The following is a 21,352-nucleotide window of genomic DNA, read 5'->3' as shown; positions in this document are numbered from 1 at the left end:
TAAGAAGATGATGATTCCAAACAGTAATAGAACTTTGATCATTCCAAGAAGTCTTGTCCCTGCTATAGATGTTGACAAGGTTCATGGAATCATATTCTATCAAGATACTGCGAGATCTTTTTCCTTGCATCACGGCATAATTGTTTTCAGCCTTCGTGGTTCTAAAAATCAAGTTCATGTGGATTATATGTTGAGCACTTGACAAAAGATCATGGTTTGCATTCAGACTTCTTGGCTCCATTAATATTTAGGTTTATTTTAGTGGCACACAAATGCAAGCCAGACGAAGAAGTTTAGGTTTGGAACTGAGAAGCCTGACCAAAAGAAAAGATTTGCAGTGACACTGGAAATTGGATGTCGTAGTAACATCGAGACATGTTCTTAAAATCATGTCAAATCCACTGAAACAAAAGGATAGCACCCCATGCTATGTTTCTTGGCATATGTAAATAATTCAAGAAAACAGTGAATGTGCTAATGAGTACAAACCACAAAGCATCATATACACAATGGAACAAGACTCAGGACAGAATGATATCCAGGGACTTTGATATGATGCTACTGTACTGATCTTGATATCAAGTATCTTGAGTCAATCCAAAAGGGATGGGGATATAAATAAAGAGATTTTGGTGTCATGAAAAGTCCAAAACATCATGTATGTGTCAAGATGGGGACAGAGATGATTAGAAGCACAAGATATGGTGCTTGGTGCAGTCCATTGACAAATATTATAAGGCACAGAAAAGGAGGGGGACAAAGTGGGTACTCAATGTCCTAAGAGCTACTCGCGAAGCATGCACCAATAGAGGTGACATCCGACTTCATTAGGTGGTCGGCGGGCAAGGTGGGCATGTGTAAATGGTCAACCCATATGTCTGTTAACAGGTCAACTGAGAAGGCATAAGGATAGATTTTATTGATGTGCAGGAGGACACATAAAAACTGTCTTAGGTAAGGCATATGAAACCGACAAATAATATTAAGATGGATCAGTACATAACCATGCTAATTAATTTTTAATAACATTAATTGATATGAGAAATGTAAACATTATTATACAGTATAATAGTGTTTGCTACTCATGATAATGTAAGATTGGCAATGGAAAGCTTAGCTATGCAAAACATTAATGGGTGCACACACAGACCCATTAATGCCTGCTCTATCCAACTGTAGTTAGTGGGAGATATTAATTAGCACATGAGAAGCTTATGCATGAACAGTTAACACAGTTAGTCTATTACAGATCTCCTAACAACCCATTGTAGCACAAAATTTCTTTCTTGTACATCTGTTTCTACTCTTTTATGGCCGACCCACATGCATCTTTTATTTCTCCACCAAGGCATGTATTGCCCTTCCATGTTGGGGGCAAAACCAAAATGAGAAAGATCCTAAAAATGTAAATGGAAAAACTTCAGGCATGGATTTCCTCGAGAGAATGGTTTGGAAGCTCTCCTTGGCCGTCCAGCGGCATGTACTGTGCCATTATAGCCCTGATCTCTGAGTCCATGTATGACTGGAAAACAGGGAGAAAGTGAAAACACATCAAAATTTTATTAAAGGTCTGAACTGAATAGTATACAAGATGTTTTAAGGTAAATCATATGTGCGGCACCAACCAATTTTGTCAAGCAACTTCCTCATCGCAAATGCTAATCGAATTGTAATTTTTCTTTTCAGCAACAAAGCAAATAATAATAATAAAGAAAAGCTTAAATATTGTTTAGTTTGTAATTCCTAACCAATGCCCTTGAAGTTCAATTCAGAAACCATGGGCATCATGATCTTAGCAACTATTTTAATCTGATTACTGATAGAGATGCATAGAACAAATCCTGGTACCATCCTAATCAATCAGTCGGGCTATTTCTCAATGAAGGTAGCAAACAGGGCAATTTTACATGCCAAATATTAAATCAAAGATATTAGTACTTTGTAGTCACGATGATGGTTAAAATGCAAATATAGGAAGTCTTGTGTAATCATGATGTGTTCCTTAGACTAAAAGGTTGTGGCGTCAACAACAATTTGACATTTGTAATGTTGGAATAATTAAAAAACATACATACATAAAAAGTTGGTGTACCTGAGATAGGTTTTTGATATACAGCATAAGAAAAAGCAATATTTCTAACTGATAGAGCAACCGATTTATTTATGATTATGTGGATGTCTCAGGAGAGTCTACATATGCAATGGTAAGATAAGACAGGTGGTGGGAGGAGATAAAGGAAGATCAAAGTCCTTATAAGAATTATTAGCAATAGATCTGTTGTTACTAAATATGTGAACCTAAACATAGCTCAAGGGGCACAAAAGGTCCATGTAGCTGACCTTAAATAATTGGGAACTTACACCTTGCAACTCATTGTTAGTGTTGCTGCTGCTAATCGCAGTAATACAGAAACAAAAACTAGTGCACAGAACCATGAGAGCTGTCAGCACCTAAGGTTTCACAGTTAACAGTTGGACTTTGCTCTTCCATTGTGTTACATTTGGTCCCCACTGCCCTAGTGCAATAAATAGGCCTTACAATGTCAAAATAAAAGATAGCTCAGAGTCTCAGACCATCATTGTTGAGGCCATTTCCACCAGCATGGATCGGCTCTTCGAAACAATTGCAATCGACCAGGCGATGCCAAGGATCTGACAAATTTCTAAGAAATGTTCCTAACCTAATATCAACTGCCTTGAAGCTAGAGACAAATTCATAGCTAACACAAAAATAGGGAAGGGATTGCCTAGTTACCTAAAAACTTCTGCATGGAGGGATATTGGGAGGTCTACAAGCAGAAACATAAGGGATTGTGATCAAGTGCAGCGAACATTTCAAAGTTCACATTAGAATTCCACCAACTTACACCGATTCTCTCAAATTGGCTGCACTAACGGTCAAAATTTTCTAAAACTAGCTGTCATCCGCCCGATTACAACAGGGTTTGTGTCAACCATCCAGTTCTCAAAATTCAAAATTAGGCAAGATAAAACCTAAAAAGAGACTATAGGTCAAATTGAGGCTTCCAAATAAAATGCAATGGTGAATATGATATCCCATAAAAGAACAATGACAAAACAATTTGTGTTGTCTTGTTTACTTACCCTTAATCTGTACTTGTATATAACATATGCTCCAAAAGAAGCAATAGCCAACACCATCAAAAGCACCCATGCAGCAGCCCATGTAGCCTTTGCTTCGCTAGCTTTCTTGCCTGCACATGATTCATCAAAGAGTATTTATGATATGGTTCACCTAAGATGATTACATGGACAAAGTAACTTGGAATCTCACTTATGCAAGTATCTTGTTCTTTGATGTATAGAAGGTCCCCACTGCAGGTGCACTCATAACTTCCCCACGTATCTTTGCAGCTGCATTCAGGGCACTGACAAGCTGTTTTCTTCTCGCACTCATTGATATCTAAGTCAAGAAAAGAAAATAATTACATTTGCTGAAACGGATTTGATAATTCAGCACATGTGTGGTAGCAGTAGATTGGGTCTAACAAAGCTGCTATTTTTCAAAGTTAAAACCTATTGCCTTGCACAAACACCACCTTAGAAAATAGCAACGAACTTATTGTTGTGCAAATTTACTTGCAAGAAAGAGCAACCGAGCATTCTTACTTTCACAGACTTTGACAGCATCACCTTCAAATCCTAGGGGGCACTGGCATTTACCATCACCAGATTCCTGAACAGACAGATTCAAATAAACTGAAATAACTCTGGAATTCACAAATTGCAATAACAGAACAGCTAGTTAGCCCATAGTTTTGTTGATCAACAACGCTATTCTATTGAAACATTATGGGTCATGGAACTGGACGAACCTGACATGCAGAAACTGTCTTGCCATCACGAGTTTCTTGCCAACAGCCTCCATTGTTTATCCTGCACCTTCCAGGCCCAATTGCTGAAGAGCAGATGAAATGTTAGATGTGCATTCGTCTGCACTACATTTGTTGACTTTGCAAATGTCATAAGGGGAAAAGTCATAAAGAGCAATATACTTTTACAAGCAAGTTTTAGCGATGGCCTTTCCAACAGAGGAGCTATCATAACACTAAGCAGAACCAATAAACTATCAAAGTCATCTAAGCTGGCCTTTCATGCTGTTAGTTTTTTACTCCTATGGCCACTCCCATACCATTTATAGGCCATGATGTGACAGCACCAACATGATCAACAAATGAATTTAAAATGACCCAAAACCTAGAATGAAAAAGTAACATCAATATGCTAAAGTGCAATAACGCAAGATAGGCATGATAAAACATGTGCAATTTATGAATTTCAATGTATAAGAACAAAAAAGTTAAAGTTATAAAGAAAGCATAACAATGTAAAATATAAGATTCAGAAAGCATGCAGGTCAGAGAAAAGATTCATCCAGAGAAGTCAAAAACAAAAGCTGGTTGATATTTCCACATAATTTAACTATTAAAACAGTGATATCATTATCGATGCTTCATAACTGGAAATGCAGGCCAGGCCTGACATCAATTGTAACCTGCTGCCTGAAGTAGTTGGACCGTATCGAGAATGAATTCTATGAAAATATCAAAAGTCCAAATGCAACAACAAAAACCAAAGAAACTAACACAAAATATCTTGATTTAGTTTCATGTTCAAGATGAAGTTTTTTGATATATTTCTAAAGGTAGCAGAAGAAAATGTACAACCTAACAAAAGTACATTATATAATGTTAAACAAAAGATGATATACACAAAAAATTGTTTCTAGGGGATGGTCAATCTCCATATGCAGAAACAGGTTCATTCAGCACATAGAAACAAAGATGCATTAACTGACAACAGTATGATGATAAGTTCTTCACTGTAATTTTCCTTTTGACTCGAGCAAAAATATATTGGTCTGTGTTTTCTGTCATTCAGTTAGTTAAGGATACAGATTCAAATTGATGAAGACTTAAAGCATATTGGGAGGTTTCAAATTCTAGATTTTCTTCTAGAGAGGAACAAGGTGCTACCTTCACAGTTGCTATATCCATCACCCTTAAACTGCACACCATTGAATACAGGGCACTCGCAGACTCTGCCACGGAAAGTATCCTGGAAGATAATGCAACCATTAAACAAAGAATGGGCTGACTTACATCTGGAAGTTAAATTGGTACCTTGCAGGCAGTAATGTTGGATGCTTTGTCATGCCAGCATCCACCATTATCATCCAGACATTCATTTGTTTCTATATCTGTGTCATGACCATTTGCAACAGTGAAGTTTTTTTTTCATCTACTAGTTTTGATCATGAAAATGGAAGGTTGAAGAACAGTGCAAAGTTACTGAACCTCACCATCACTCAGGCAAGCAGGTGGCTCAGTAGTTTCCTCAAAACCAGCACAAATAGCTTTTAAGACAGCCTTTTTCTCTAATTTTCCTGCATTTATTCTTTTGAATTATAAATGCACTCAAAAGTTTGGAACTTATATTATCCAGGACTAACCTCGATACTGTCGATTATTAACAATGAGTGTAGGCAATATAGTAACATCTCCCCTTGAACCTGTTCCAACCTACAGAAAGGAATTTCAACTGGAAATTAGGTATTGGTTCAGATTAACATTTGATGTTCAGAAGGACTGCAGACAAAAGCATTGTTTCCACAACAAGGGTCATGACCTTGTTCAGTTCTACTGAAAGTGCATGACAAGAATGACTGACCTGAGCATCTTGTTCCATCTTCAGTAAAGGATTGTCACTATCAGCATTTGGGTCTCCCATACACTGTTCAACCTTCTTAATGTCTAACCCTGCCCAAAATAAGCATGTTATATGAGTTCTCACAAATGATATATTGCTTTTCACAGTCTTTGTGTTTTTCAATATCATAAACCATGGCTTTGACAATAATAGTTGCACAGCATAGCAAATCATCATAAATTATCATACACACTTAACTATCAATACCATCTTCTTGTTATTCCTACAATGAGAGACTAGATCATGTATTACATCAAATAACACTGCAAGTCAATCAAAAGAATTCCAATTTGAGAAACATAAATGCCAGAAGAACATAGCATGAAGATGATACAGATTGAAGCATGTTAGACAGTAACAATGTTGGCAAGACCTATCATTCATATCTAATTAATTCTTGAAATGCACCTACCCAGAGACTCCATAACAGTATCTGCACAGTCTTTGTTGTACTTCTTCTCATTCATAGGACACCGTATATGAAAATCAGTTACATAATCCCACCAAACCCAGGGTCTTTTACTTTCATTTGCAACTCTAAATACACAGAGTTGTCTCAAGTTCTCAATAACTACATCCTTCCCATCATAACCAGTGCTGAAATCTTGCTCTGGATCAGGTGCACAGTATCTCCCCTTATTGATGCATTGTGACTTGCACTGTTTACTGATGATGAAAGCTTGAGGACAGTACCAGGTAATGTAATGAGGTGTAAATTGACTATAACCACCTTTCTCAAGCAGTTGAGCTACACCCCTGAATTCCTTCAAGAAGTTCATCAACATGTCACATTTAGCACCACACTCATCATTGCTATTAGTCCACAATTCATACTCCACCCGCTCATCTGGGTGTGGAACAGCTTCTCTCCAATCAAGGTTCACATTGACCATTTCACCGCTGCGGACAGCCGTCTTTAACTGTTCACCAAACCTTTTATCAATGAGAGCAGAGGGAATTGTTATGTTCTGAATATATTTTGCAGATTCATCATCCTCCAGAGGTAAATCCATGGTTATCAAAGGTTCATCCTTGTCATCTACAACAAGCACTGCAGAGGCACCAGCATTCTGTGCGTTCCAGACCTTTTTGGTGAAAAGGCAATCTGTATAAATAGGAAAAAGAATATAATGGTAGTTAAACGACATATCATAGTCTAATTAAATCCTTGGGAGAAAAATCATTGCTCTTGTTTTGCCATTAGAAAATAATGATTACAAGTTCATCTATTAAACTCAAAACTGACATAATCGCATGTGCAGCGATCTCATGTGAAACTCATAGCAAATTAGATGAGGTGCATGAAACCTCTCGACACATTTCAGAAATGTCACCGCTTTGTCGAGGCAAGACCTCGTCCAGAACTTCGACAAGTTTTAAACAAAATTACAACATAGAGGGCACTGACACAATGGACTATTAAAAGATGCTCGATGATGGAAATGAAAGATTTTGAGTTGTAATTTGTTACAGTACAATTATAATCACATAAATCAAAGTTTAGAAACAGACTCGTTTACTTGTTGAGACATTTCAAATGACCAAAAGACAGTTTCCATCAACATTTGTAAAAAAAAATCTTTCAATAAACTCAACCACCATCCTTTATCTATATGGAGCTTGTAACCAACAAATAACTTCATGCCTCCCATTGAAGTAAAAAAGAAGCGAATATGAACTAGGAGAAGAAGGGGTTCATGTATTTCACTAAAGAAAAGACTAAGAAGATCTAGGAGGAAAAAAAAACCTAGATTGGAGAAGCACACAAAGTCACAAAAATCAATGAGATTCATATGGAATAAGCATTCAATTCTTCAATTTTTTATATCAAACCCTAAAATCCATGAACCACAATGGCTACAGGTTAGCTGAGTGTTTTTATCTTCAACTACAATAGAAGTAACGTCCCAAGATCATCAGCAAAATAATGCTAATGACCTCCCCTTTTCTAATTGAACGCTTAAAAAATATTTGTGTGCCCCTTCTGAACCTCCCAAAGTTTTCTAAATTCAAATTTCAAATATAAACGATTCTGAATCATCAGCCTATCAAATTTGAGTGTGTGTTCCGCTTCTCCAATTATTTTGAGTAATTAATCTATCACCTGTGTGTTTTGTTTCCCCTATTCTTTTGAGTAAATAATCTCTCATCTACTACATTATAATTTAGATTTCAAAGAAACAGAATATGTTAAGTAAAGGAAACTATATCCATTGTCGCATTTTCTATTAAACGCCAACGGAGCTCAAGAGACAGAATTAAACGGTTAAAGACGACATCTAGCATCAAACTTCCTCTAAGACGCCAAAGATCTCCAAAGATATTCACATTGTGACGGGAAAAATGAAAAAAACGATTGTCCGATACACACACATTTTACCTCCGCGATCAATGAGGAGAAAATTGGGAAGCGCGCCAACCTTGGACCTAAATAGATCGGGGCGCGAGAACTCGTCGCAGGCCGCGGCGTTCTCCTTGGGGTACACCACCGCGCCGGCCATACTCCCGCCATACTGCGGGATGCCGAAGTTGCCGATGGCGCTGTCATGCTTCCCCTTGATCTCGGATGGCGAGATCACCATCAAGCTGTTCTTCTCCACCACGAAACGCCCCGCCACCGGCGGCGCCCAAATCCCCGAGACCAACCCCCACGCCACCAGGACAAACCCTAGGCCAAAGCCGGCAGATGGCCCCATCACTTTCCCCTTCCCTACGGGTAGAGGAAACAAAAAATTCGGACCTTCGAGTGCTCGTTCTGCTTCGCCCTTCGATGCCCTTATATCACGTACGAAGCACGCTTCCTTGGAAGGATTTCTTCTCTCTATGATTCCCGTCTACTTATTCTTCTGTCGTCGGAGGGGAGTCGACGTAAAGAGATTAGTTCCGACGACGAAAACGAAGAAAGCCTTTACCCACCCAAAAAATGGAATTTTACGGGTTAAAACCATTATATATATATATATATATATATATATGCCTTTACCCACCCAAAAAATGGCATTTTACGTGTTAAAACCATTATATATATATATATATATATATATATATATATATATATATATATATATATATTAGCCTATCTTCATTAGATATATGAATAATTATTAAATAAAAATAAGAATAAATAAGATGAAAAACATAAAGGTATAGAAAAATATGAGACGGGTGGATGTCAGTACACGAGTCATTTCCAATCCAATGAACTTGTTTATGGCATTAACCTGAGAAGAGTTTGCAGTATCAATCAATTATAACCTCATCCTCAATTTTTGTCATAGGAATAAGAGACCATCAAGTGTGGCCATAATCTTCTCAGAAAGGGACACCTGTCTCGTAGTATAATTTCATCACTTCACATACTCAAACACTCCCTCCTAAATATCATTAGTGCTGTCAAATAATCCAAACATTCCCTGAAATTTGAAGAACTGATTGACAATTTCACATATAAAAGATTCATAGTCTCACATCCAATATGTTATTTATAAAATCCTGAATCTTTTTTTTCCCACACTAAAAGATCAGAAAAAAGTGAGGATTTGTTTTGTTTTTGTTTTTTTACTTTCTCATAAAATGTTTCAGAATCTATACACAAAATTATCCCTATTCCTGTAATATGCAATAACACAGGCTTGATTCCTGTGCAGCTGTTACTTTGAACTGGGGTCTCCTTTTGTAAGAAATAACCTGTAATATGCAATAATCAAATGCAATAACATTTGATTATTCCTGTTTCTGGAAAATGCAACAAAGCAGATATTTCAATCCTAGTAAACAATTATTTTATATAGAAGCAACTAGATTCCAAATATATGAACAAAGAAGCTACTCTTTTCCATTCAGATAGTCTCAATATCATGTAGTCAGTACCCATCTAACACAAACAACAGAACATTCAAAGTTGTTGATTACTTTAACACATGCATAAAAGAAGCCACAAAAGGAGTCCTAAACCATGCAAAGACTTGCAAACTAATGCTTCACAGATCTCCTACCCATAAGCACATCTGAGCAATGTATAAGGCCTGAAAAAGAAGAAAAAGAATTCATAAGCAACAAAAAAAATTGTAGAAACAGAGTTCTGTAAGTTTAATTTCTAAAAAAATAAAAGTTGTAGTAAAAACACCCAGAAGAACCAGAGATTCAAAGTGAAATTGCTTCAGCTTAGTTTCATACCAAAGCCAAACAATAAGAATAGAATAAAAATTCTCTGTCTGAGCAAACTGCAGTTTAAAGTAGATGATGCAAATATGTAAAATAATTTACTGAAGCAACATGGCATCTATGATTCCATGAAACTTCAAAGGCATGGGTTTTTGTTTTTTCTGTAGTTGGTCCAGTGACTAACTTAACCCATTCTTTTGGCTGGATTAAGACATAACCAACCTTAAAGAAACCATCCACTATTTAATGTAAAGTAGTAGATCAAACTTTGAAAGAAATAAACCCTGATAATGGTTTGCCTTTTATAATAAAAATGGCTTATGTTCAGATGGGTAGCTGTCCCATTAGAAGTAGCAGATAAAGCAGAGAAAGAATGATTATACATGTAGATGTCCCCAGATAACAGGAACTTGTTGAGTAGGGTGTACATTTTTGGCCTTATTACAGATCAATCATATCTTGTACAACAATCAGGTCCACCAGCATAACCAGGTCCCAGGATGAAACCTGGCTCTGATATGTAGAGAAGCTCTCTGTAATTTTTTTTATGCCAATGCCTTTGAATGATTATTTTATGCTCACCTGACACTTGAAAAGCATTAGCAAAGCCTATGACCAATAAAGAGGACCTGTGATTTTCCTTTTCCTTTTGAAATTGACCAGAGGCAGATATATATATATATATATATATATATATAAGAATAAAATGTCTCTTAAAGGACTTGAACAGACTTGCTTATGTGGGGCTTGCTGTCAAGGTCTACAAGATAACCTGACCAATTGGTAATTTGTTGAAACCTGCTCAGCTAGTTGGATGTAAAGGAACCAACTAAGAATTAGAAACTCAACTGAAACCAAATGGAATCTTCTTAATCTGACAGAGATCAAACCGGTCAGAGTTGAGTTTGATAGATCACCTAGAAAGATTAGAGCTAAGTGTTCCAATGATCATATGGCAACAGGCTCTCCCTTTTTACCAAATAATCAAGCATAAGACATTCATTACCATGTCAACTATAAATTCACAAAAAATGCTTTCAATTTCAACAACAAGATAGAAACTTACATGGATTCAATAGGAGCCATTCCCAATGTAACAAGACATTTTCCAGCATAAAGCCTCAGCTGAGTTCAAAATGACACCCTAGAAAGCCTGCAAAATATCCAGGTCCATCAAATGGACAAAAGATAACCATACTATGCATTCAAAACAGCTCAATCTATGAGCAAGTGGGTAACAATTTACCTAAGCTATTACTGTTTTCCATTACTGTCCTTCAGCTAGCCTTTTGGATTTTTAGAGTTTTATAACACTTAAAAAGCACCATAAGACAATAGATTACCAATGATACAGCAGATGTCAGACCAATACAATAGGGGACCAACTCAAATTGGCATATGTAATTGTAAGAACCAGTTTAAAGTTTTGAGACATGAATTAGTGAAAGAAGTGCAAATGATGCGAACGAACACATACTTGGATCTGAATTGATGAGCACTGCGGTGCTGTCGAAGCTGCAACTGCCTCCAGATTGTTTTGTTTTCTGCCAATAGCTATTAAAAGCGTAGGAAGCATGAGCTACCACATTATCAGGGTAATAGCAGCTCCCATCGGGCCCAATTTCCTCACAATTAGCCCCACCCTCACCACAAGCGTAATCCATTGCCTCCTGCAACTTCTCCATTGGAACGGTTGGCTTTGCTACACACCACAAGCCAACCTTTTGCCCCTCCCCTGACCCTGGAGCAGGTGCAGCCGGTGTCGGCAGGCATGTTGGTGGCGAGGCCAAGAACACGTCAGGTGGGCTTGCAGGAGGGACCAACGCGGGCGAGGCATCAGGTGGAAAAGAAAAGGAACCATCAGGCGGCGATGGAAATATCATGGGTGGGGGACTTGGTTTCTTGGCTAAGTGCGAGGGAACCTGAAAGCCAACTGGCTTTGGCATTTCTGAAGCTGAAGGCGAGGTCAAAGACGACAGCTTTCTGCTCTCCCTCACCACTCTGATGTCCTTAGGCTTAGAAATGCCCAACCTTTTCCAAGCATCTTGGTGAGCAGAAAAGGAAGGCTCGTCTATGGCATAAGCTGAGCCACTCTCTTGCAGAAAACCAAGTATGGGTTTGAGTGTAACGCGAGAGTGCTGGTGCAGACAGTCGGCGGAGAAGGCAGCTGAGACTTTGATCTCCCTCACGAGCCCCCACCTTACAAGAGAGTAGTGAAGGTTCTTGACAGAAGGGAGAACAAAGTCCCACTGGTGTTCATGGCTCTTGTTACAGTGAACGCCTCTTCCTACTATGATGGTGGTAATCCTAGTGGAAGGGTAGCGAGCTAAGACATGCGATCTCAGCCAGGTTTCAGCTGCTAAGACATTGGAAGAGACCACGGGGAGGTCTGCGTCGCTTACTGAGACCCCAACCGAAGGCCGCTTCCCATGTGAGTCTGGTTCCTGGAGGTGTACGACCTCAAAGCCTTCTTGACCTGTAACTGAAGCGGAAAAGAAGAACACATCAATAACATATATCAACACAAAAAGGGTTCAAGAAAGAAGGAATAACAAACAGATAGTTACCTGTAAGACCCGATAGAAGGATAAGGTAGAGAAAGTGAACAAAGCAGCAGCGAAACCCGACCATCTTCTTATCTTGCTCGTGTTCTAGTGGGAAGAACAGGGAGGTGGGATAAAACCCTTAGGAAGCCGGAGGGGGGACGGGCGGTGAAAGGGTGACTTTTTGGGGATGCGAGGGCAAGGAGAAGCGGGTTGGTCTTTAGCCAATAAAGCGGAGGGGAGCTGGTGCTCGGAATCGGAGTCTGGCCATCGCATTGTGGCGAGCTTGTGCCTGTCCTTCCATAGCATCGAGGAGGGCGCTTCTGAGGCCCCAAGGACGAAGGCGTGGGAAGTGTGCCCCACTTTCACGGCCAAACCAGAGAAAAGATCAAGCCTTTTTGCGCATTTTGACGTGAAACAAACTGTGGAAACGGGGCTTTATTTTCTGCAACTGTACTACTTTACTGCAACATGTCGCCCTGCGTGTTCAAAACCTCTGCCTTTATATGTTGTGCTGGTCCTCACCGATGATAACTGCACGATCATGGAGATTGCTGCCGCCAGGGGGAATTCAAACTTTGTTCTTGCTCCATTCACAAGAAGATTTGCATGATTAATCTTTGATTGTGGAGTATGCCTGACTAAACCTCACTGTAATCGCATGAGACGAAGCTCCCGAGAGTTACATGTGAATTCAGACAATGATGTCCCTGCGGGTGCAGAGCTGAGGGGTTCACGAGAATGTTTGAGTTGAAAGTAGTGAAATGCGATGAACGGGGGACTGCATTGGGAAATCAGTAAGTAATTAAGCATTAAAAGGCAGTCAAGGTGGCAGTACTACGACTGACCGGTCCGGCTGCTCTGCTTCCCGTTTCGGGGCGCTTCGGGAGCTGCTTCGTCTTGCTCTGCTGTTAATGGCAGCAGATCTAAGCGGGGAAGCCAGCGCGGGTAATGAGTGCCTCATGAAAGCATTATGGCATCAGTGCAGTTGATGCATGGTAGAGGGTGCCATTCCGGGAGGGAAAGAGCTTACTACACAATGGATGAATTCACCATTCATACAGTAACTTTGCTTCGATCATGGGAGAGAGTTCGCCGGCACCGCCGTGGTTTGTTTCCTGCAAGCAAATTCGACTGATATTACACTAATATTACTATATAAATATTTAAATATTTTTAAAAGATGTCGGTCGATATATGAAAAATATATATGATTTTTCATTTGGCTTCTCATCCATATGACGCCAGATAAAGCGGTTGGATTTAACGTGGACCTGAATCCGGTCGAGCCGGATTAGCGCTCGAACGGGTCCGATGCGAACCGAGTTACGGTCCGACGGGACGGAATTCCACAGGAGCGGGCGGGCTGTTGATGTAAACGATGGCGAAGCCCTAAGGAGAAAGGTTGTGCTTTACGATTGCCATCCTCGCTTGCGGTGAAGATGCCGGAGGAGCGGAGACGAAGGGAAGGCGGGGAGGGAGGAGGATCGTTGTCTCGTCGAGAGGGCCGTGATTGCGATGGCAGACGCCTGTCCTCCCGATCGGAAAGGGAAAAAGAAAGGGAACCCAGGTGCCCAGCTCATCTCTCTCACACACGTGCCATATCTTGACAGTGCAATTTCGTTCCCGAGTCTTTCTTCGGGGGATCGATTCATTCTAGGATCAGGTCGGCGACAGGTTCCTAAAAATCTAATCTGTGGGAGTCTTGATTTTTGTTCTTTTATCATTTGTTTTGTGTAAGATGGTTATGGGAGTGCAAGACTTGGGGAAGTAGCTGTAGTTGACGAGAATGGGTATTTCTTGCAATTGGGTGTCTGCTTAGAGTAGATGTTACAGGGGGTTCTGTATTCGGTGGTCCTTTACCTTTAGTATTGATTCGGTGGTACTCCCCGCGGCCTATGCTTCGGAGAAGAAGGCACTTGTGTAAGATTATTATTGACCAGCAACCAAGACCTTTGCTCCGACGATATCTGTGTAGTATGTACTATAGAACTTGCTGAAAGCCCTCAAAACTGGATGTCTAATTCCCAAGCTAGAATTTTCCTAAGACGCTCGTAGTCATGGCCAAGAAATTAACTTTGTAGCATTGAATCCTAGTTTTGCAAGGTGCTATACCTATTGATTGGCAAGGCTCATGGTTTGAGTAAATTTGCAGCAGGAATTACTGCCGTTTTGGATTTCTTCTAAACCAAGAGACTCTACTCTTAGTGGCCCTGTAGGAGACATTTCTTGTGCATTGTCTGTTGCATTGTAAGGACATTCTGTGGTTGCACCGGAAATTGCTGCCATTTTGAATCTCTTGTAAACCAACAAAAAACCTATTTAGTGTTATCCTCCGTATAGGAGATATTTCTTCTGCATTGTCTGTTGCACTGTTGGCACATTAGACTCCAGTGCTCAGTTTACATCATCATTTCTTGTGTTATTGGGTGCTTTTCTGTTGATAGTATCCCAAAATATGTATTTACTTATGTTTACTTTGGGTTGGTAAGTTCAACCTTCACTGAAGGATAATTTAAAGCATGATAATTGATTAGCCCTAGTTTTACAAAGGTCTTCGTTTGCAGAAAATGATACACAATCAATACAAAGCATAACTAAGGGAGGAGAAATAATTCAGTGTGCATAACAATCTTTTTCTAAAAAGCATAGCTGAGAAAACAAGGTTTCTGCTAATGCAGAGTGTAGGGACGTTAATGTATGTAGTCTTAGCCTTGTAAGCAAAAAGACTATTTCCGTGACTTGAACCTTGGCTAAAAGATGTTGGAAGTGTGATAATTGATTAGCCTCAGTGTTATAAAGGTCTCTGTTTGTGGAAATTACAATGATAGAAAATTAATATAAATCATAATTCAACAACTGATGAAAAATTGATTTAACTTTCAGATATGCTAATCTACTACTTTTTCAAAAGGTGGGGCCTGCTTGGTAAAATCTTCTTTAATGTGTTTTTATTATCTGAAATTGTAAATAACTCATTAGGGACAAGACTTGATGATTAGTCAGAAGTCTGAGCCCTGTCTTGACCTTTGCCATTTTTCAGTGGTTATGTCTCACAAAAGTTAGTTCTAAGGAACATTATGGGTAGGAGACAAGCTTGAAAAAAAAAATGGTTGCATTTATGTTCTTGCTTTCCTGACCATATCTTTTGTATTGTTACTTTGAAAACCACGTGCTGATATTAACCTTTAATGATTGTATGCCATTTCTTGTTTTTTTCCCTCTCATCAGAAGTCCTCTTTTTGTTTGTGATTGATTTCGTTGACATTATGATGTGATTGTACATGTCCATTTTGCTTGTCTTCAGTTTGCCTTTATGATAATGAACAACTCTGCAATCAATTTTTAAAATTTTATATTTTCCAAGTCAACATGTGAAAACCTCTGGCTGTCTCTCCTTTCATTTCTATCTCACTGCTATCTACTATCTTCATCCCTCCCCCTTTGATATACAAATCTTCACTATCTTTGAACCAAATTTCTATTGATTGAAACTTGGATGAAATGTTTCTTTTATAACACATATTGTTTTATCATCAGTGCTTTGAATTCAATAGACTATTATGCTGGGTGAGGACAATGTTCTGGGCCATGTATAATTATGAAATTCATTTACCTTTAGTTCATAAATGTTTGAAATCATTGTATTTCATAAATGCTTTAAAATCCATTTAATATTCTTTGACAACTTTCTGTCACAGCAGCACATGACAAATTTTCAACACAGCAAAACAGAACAGGTCAAAAATTATGTAGGGACACCTCAACGTATGTATCATTGATTCTCTTTGACTGCTTCTGGTCATCATTTTGCGGAACTAAAACGTCACGAAGAAAGGCCATCCGCAATTTGCTTTTTTAATTTAAGAAAAAAATAATCTACAGCTAAATAAATTGTAGGTTTTTTCTTACAAGCCTTTAGTATTTGTTTCTGGATTCATCACTAGGACGGATGGTGTTGCTTCTCACTTTTTCTAACCAAAGTTTCCCTTTTTTAACAGTCCAAAAAGATTCAGGAGACATGGAAAACCAGCATCAGCAAGAACATACTCTCATAACCATGATTTGGACATTGATGACAATAGGGAACGGAAGCATCTTGGGCGGTTTCAAGATACTATGCCATATGAGAATTCTTTAGCAGCAAATTCTAAGGTGCAGTCTGACATTCTTAAAGATGGTTCCAACAGTCTTGACATTCTAAAGTGCATCATATTAATTATTTAACTGAGATATTTGTTCTTTTAATTTGTTATTCATTGCATATGAACCTCTTTTTCCTCCTGGTGTTGCGGGATTCTTGTTCAGACCCGTGCCTCAAAGTACCTCATTTTATATAACAATCTTAGGCTACCTTTGCAGCACGATGAATGTGGCAGTGCTGGGCATGGTGGTCAAAGCTATGTTCACATAGCTGCTGGTAACTTAAATCATTTAATTAGAGTTAATCAGTTGACTCCTTTTAAATTTACATCTTCTTTTTTAAAACTTCTTTTATGTGTCGTCATAAAGACGATGGACGGAGTAATTTAAAAGAGCATAATGGCAGCATGGTGGACAAGATAGAGGCATCTGATTTGCAGAGGAAACATGACAGGAGTAAAGCATGTGAAGATGACGACAAGTGGAGACATGATGGGTATTTTGAATTGGAGGCTGAGGCATCAGCTCCCAGGAAAAGGCCTGCATTCGGTGAAAAGAAAATGCCAGCAGAAGATGTCCCTCCCACTAGATCAGAATTCAGAAACCGCCATGATCGACAAACTTTTGGTGTTTCAGGACGGATGGAAAAGGAAAACTACTTTTCACATGGAGATGAGCTCGAGAGATTTTTCCATCAGGCCGGAGATAAACATGATAGCTGGGGAGACAGATATCACCAAAGAAATGAAACGTACAGAGCTGGTTATCAGTCGAGAGAGAGGCATGGTAGCAGGGACACAAGGGGCAGGGAAACTTTTGCTGGAAGATATGGCGAGAAAAACACCTATCGACAGAGTGGTTTGCAAGTAGAAAGATGGAGGCATGATCTTTTTGATGAAGCAAATAGAAGCCCAACCCCAAAGAATGAAGAAGAGCACATAGCTAAGGTTGAAGCACTGTTGGCTCTGTAGCCATTGCATCCGTCAAGACATCTTGAACGGTTCCATCTGATATTTCTCAAGAGATAGTGGTGTTTCTTTAGCGTACTCAAAGCAAAATCACTCAAAAGAGTTTGATAATTCTGTATCTTATGCTATTCTGTTGTCTAAAGATAGCGTGTTTTTTCCTCCTTATTTTGTTTCTCTTTTGCACGAACTATGTTTGAGGTCATAGTTTTTCCTCCAGTAAATCCGTGTTTTTCTTGATTCTTATTCTCAAGTACAAAACCTCCATTGATCATTCGCTCACTTGACCTTTTCTTTGTTGTGATTTTGTGTGATAGCTTGGTTCACTAACAATTAGATTCGAGGCCATAGTCAACTAATCTGTCTTGGGATCTATTTATTATTATTGTTGTCTGCTAGCCCGATTCACCGGTAAACAACTCCTGGATTCCATTGCAAGCGTTTCTGCCTTTGTTTTTTCCATTGTCCTTAGTCATAGTTTCTGCATTCTATCATTAGGGGGGCAATGCAATACCACATTCCCTTTTCTCTGTTCCTTTTATTGGTCGAGTGCATCAATTCAGAGAAATGGCAGTCTCAGATGCAAAATTATGATCTATAACTCGTTGCTCCGTCGGGCCACGAGATGAATTCTTTTTATGCGAATCCCAGCAACAACACTTGGTCTCTCAGGTGTTCGGTGAACCGGAAGATCTTTGGTTAATATCATGTTGACTTGCTTCGTAGTCTTCGTTAGTATATTGGCTTAATCGTATCCCATGAGTCACCTTCCTCATGCCAAGTATGACCGCCAGTTCTTTAAAGCTGGATGAGGCAGATTAAAGTAGTAGTACCGGAAACACGTCGATTTCACTTCGTCGGCGGCCGCTAAAGTTGTTCCACTGCATGCCCACTTGACTTGCAACTTCGTGGAACGAAGTCGCACATCTCACCAACCCATTGTGTATATGATCCCAGCCGTCGTATTTGAATACAGTAGCTGTTTCGTGATCCATGTGGTGCTCTCAAATGGCGGAGCTTTCTTTTGGTTGGAGGAAGCTCCTGCAGCTCGAACAGTAGCAATCCGATGGCCGGTGCAGTGGAGCAACGCAAGGCAGAGTTGGCTCGGTGCTTAAGAAAGTGACAGCGATACTGACATGCGAAGCATGAACACGAGATCCAACATGGAGGCTGCGAACACCGGAAAGCGAAATGAAGAGAAAGCGCAGTTTACCATTTCTATATATATATATATATATATATATATAGAGAGAGAGAGAGAGAGAGAGAGATAATTAGGAGTTAGAAGATATTTACTGCTTTAGTGGTAACCAAGAGATCATGTGTCATGAATGATTGGTATGGCTAAAAGGTGGTGGAGACGAATGAGCAAGCAAATCGGCTTTCAAAGGATATGTCTGCTTCAATGGAGGCATGAGAGATCCAGTGGAGAACATGACACTGACTTGGATTTTTCCTGTTCAGAGTTCTGAGGATGGAGAACGAATGGAAGGATTTACTTTTTTGCTCAGCTTTTTGTGTCTTTTTGCAACCGCCAAAGTCGATCCACTTTGTGTCTTGGAGAAGAAAAGGTGCAAAACCATGTAGCTCTCTCTCTCTCTCTGCGTGTTTCTGCAGAGAACAGCTGCTGATCGTGTTTTGATGGTTGAATACTCTCCATCATGCAGGCTAAGGAAATGAACTATTGGGATGTTTGACATTGTTCATGGGAAAGTGTTTTCTGGACTGTTGTCTTGGATTCCTCGTGTTTCTTGTGAATGTTGATTTTGTCTTGTTTGAGAATAAATACGCTTAACCCATTTGTTCTTTGACCTAATTTCATGTTGTTTATCTGTGATTAGCTCAAGAGTTTATCTGTGCTTCCCCTTCTTTCATTTACATTGAAAAGAAGAACAAAAAGGGAAAAGGAATTAGACAAAAGACAGAAACAAAACAAAAAGTACAAAAACTAATAAAGTAGCAACATCAATGCCCGAGTTGGATCAACCTTTTATTCTTTGTTCGTGTGTCACATAAACCAAAGTTTGTTTCACGGCCTCCTTTAAAGTTTGACGAGTCTTTTCAAAGTAGGAAAGGACGCATTAATGGATCTTTATTTTCTTGTTCAGATTCAACTGTTCCAATGTATAGCAGCTTAGTGGCTTTGCCATGGGGTTGACTTGACTTTCATGGTCCGAGTACCAGACTTTGTCGAGAAAAAGTCTCATTGTACTGTGTAATTTTTTGATGAAAATATTGACCATAAAATCATGTTGGCTTAAGTTAGATTACCAATACAAGGATAAAAATAATAATTAATTTAGCTAATAAAGAAGGTTTTGATTATTTATAGTTTAAATTATATCTTCATCATTTATTTTTTATAAAAATATAAAAAATTATGAATCTCACTTCATTTAGCTTTACATTAGATGACTATCAATTATTAATTCTATGTTAAATTTATTGCTTAGGTATAAATGTGACTATGTTAAAGGATTTTATCGTCAATATCTAAATCCATCCGGTTCGAACCCAAAAGCACAAGAATATCTAAGGTGACGATTATAGGTGATTTTGAGATAGCTCCGAGATGGCTCCGTAATGATTTAAATATGACTTAAGGTTGAAGTGTCGCTCTCTTGATGCACTACTTATACTATGACAATGAAATTTTTTGACCCGATTCTTTTAATGCTCAGGTTAATAATTAAAATATATAATAAATAAAAAAAAATTTTAGGAAGAAAGCCTTGGACATAATGTCAAGGGTTAACTTTTATATATGATCTCGAAAGGAATAATTTATAATTATTTTAATATCTTTTTTTGATATTTTATGCATGTCGACGATAAGAGAAAGATAACCTTAAATGACGATCGTAACGATTAGACGTTTAATACGACATGCTGTAGTGATGATTAATATTTTTAATAATGATGATTAATTATTATTATTATTTTATCATATTGTTTAATAGAACATGCTGTCGTGAGAAGAGTTTATGAGTCGTCGAATTAAAAGCCGAAACCTGTAAATGAAGGATGCGACTCACTTATCATGTCGTAGTGTCAATATCAACCTAATAATGGCACCACCACATCCAAACATTAGCCTTCAAGTTTGTGACGACGGAGGGTGCAATGAATGAGGATAAGAGGACACCATGAGCGACTTTTGCGTTCCCATAACCGGGAGAGGGATGTAAGGAAGGCCTCATGCATGACTCGAGCCGCGTTATGGGGATGTCTCCATTTGCCATCCCGCCGCAATCCGATGCGTTATTGATTTCCTTTTCACAGAGATGCCGAGCACATCACGTAAACTATTTTATTTCATTTAATGGACGAAAGGGGACAGCTCGAGAACAAGAAGGAAGGATAGGAACATCCATATTTCAAACATCGAAATTGAATCGAATCAAATTCAAGATCATACGATTTGATTCAGATTTATAGATATTAAGAATTAGAATGCACATCATCATAATGTGAAATCGAACGTAACTCATAAAATCTGATATAAGTTTAATGAATGAATTAATCTTAATTTAATCCTCTAACAAAATTACCACATCAAAACGGCGGTAAGAGCGAGTGCGGCGGAACGAGTCTTTCCTTGGCGCGGGCGACTCGTCGCCAACCTCGACGAAACGGATAAGGCATTGCCGTGTGTCCGTACTTGAGGTACAGGTTCGGAGGACGCGATCCGCAGGACCATCACATGCTCCCATCATCATCCCCTTCCATCCATCTCTTCCTCCTCCCTACTTCACATCCTCATGCACTCGCCACGCCATAAATTAGCATACACGAATCACCCACGGC

General features: G+C 39.0%; 3 protein-coding genes across 4 annotated transcripts; 1 reads left to right on the top strand and 2 right to left on the bottom strand.

Annotated features, from left to right (window-relative positions):
• Window positions 1–1,190: 1,190 nt before the first annotated feature.
• Window positions 1,191–8,649, bottom strand: LOC135650422 (vacuolar-sorting receptor 3-like). The gene is made up of 12 exons (XM_065169739.1): window positions 8,111–8,649; window positions 6,143–6,835; window positions 5,692–5,780; window positions 5,474–5,543; window positions 5,324–5,407; window positions 5,145–5,221; window positions 4,998–5,079; window positions 3,837–3,919; window positions 3,631–3,697; window positions 3,296–3,424; window positions 3,106–3,215; window positions 1,191–1,522 (listed from the first exon to the last, which is right to left on the bottom strand). Exons 1-12 carry the CDS (start codon window positions 8,424–8,426, stop codon window positions 1,421–1,423), a joined length of 1,902 nt encoding a protein of 633 aa, XP_065025811.1. The 5' UTR covers window positions 8,427–8,649; the 3' UTR covers window positions 1,191–1,420.
• Window positions 8,650–9,541: 892 nt separating this feature from the next.
• On the bottom strand, window positions 9,542–12,873 carry LOC135650651 (glucan endo-1,3-beta-glucosidase 7-like). The gene is made up of 4 exons (XM_065170146.1): window positions 12,462–12,873; window positions 11,372–12,376; window positions 10,961–11,047; window positions 9,542–9,755 (listed from the first exon to the last, which is right to left on the bottom strand). The coding sequence occupies exons 1-3, from the start codon at window positions 12,523–12,525 to the stop codon at window positions 11,016–11,018; spliced, it is 1,101 nt and encodes a 366-aa protein (XP_065026218.1). The 5' UTR covers window positions 12,526–12,873; the 3' UTR covers window positions 9,542–9,755; window positions 10,961–11,015.
• Window positions 12,874–13,780: 907 nt separating this feature from the next.
• Window positions 13,781–17,798, top strand: LOC104000721 (uncharacterized). 2 transcript variants are annotated; one of them, XM_065170549.1, is made up of 4 exons: window positions 13,781–14,007; window positions 16,439–16,592; window positions 16,746–16,857; window positions 16,950–17,798. In XM_065170549.1, the coding sequence occupies exons 1-4, from the start codon at window positions 13,880–13,882 to the stop codon at window positions 17,549–17,551; spliced, it is 996 nt and encodes a 331-aa protein (XP_065026621.1). In that variant the 5' UTR covers window positions 13,781–13,879; the 3' UTR covers window positions 17,552–17,798. The 2 variants fall into 2 exon arrangements, with proteins under 2 accessions (XP_065026621.1, XP_009421108.2); XM_009422833.3 differs by having other exon boundaries at window positions 13,784–14,007; window positions 16,800–16,857.
• The last annotated feature ends 3,554 nt before the right edge of the window (window positions 17,799–21,352 follow it).

Source organism: Musa acuminata, chromosome BXJ3-10 (genome assembly GCF_036884655.1).
Source record: "Musa acuminata AAA Group cultivar baxijiao chromosome BXJ3-10, Cavendish_Baxijiao_AAA, whole genome shotgun sequence".
Classification (NCBI taxonomy): domain Eukaryota; kingdom Viridiplantae; phylum Streptophyta; class Magnoliopsida; order Zingiberales; family Musaceae; genus Musa; species Musa acuminata.
Note: the sequence above shows the minus strand (reverse complement) of the source record. Positions and strands in the feature narration are given on the sequence as shown.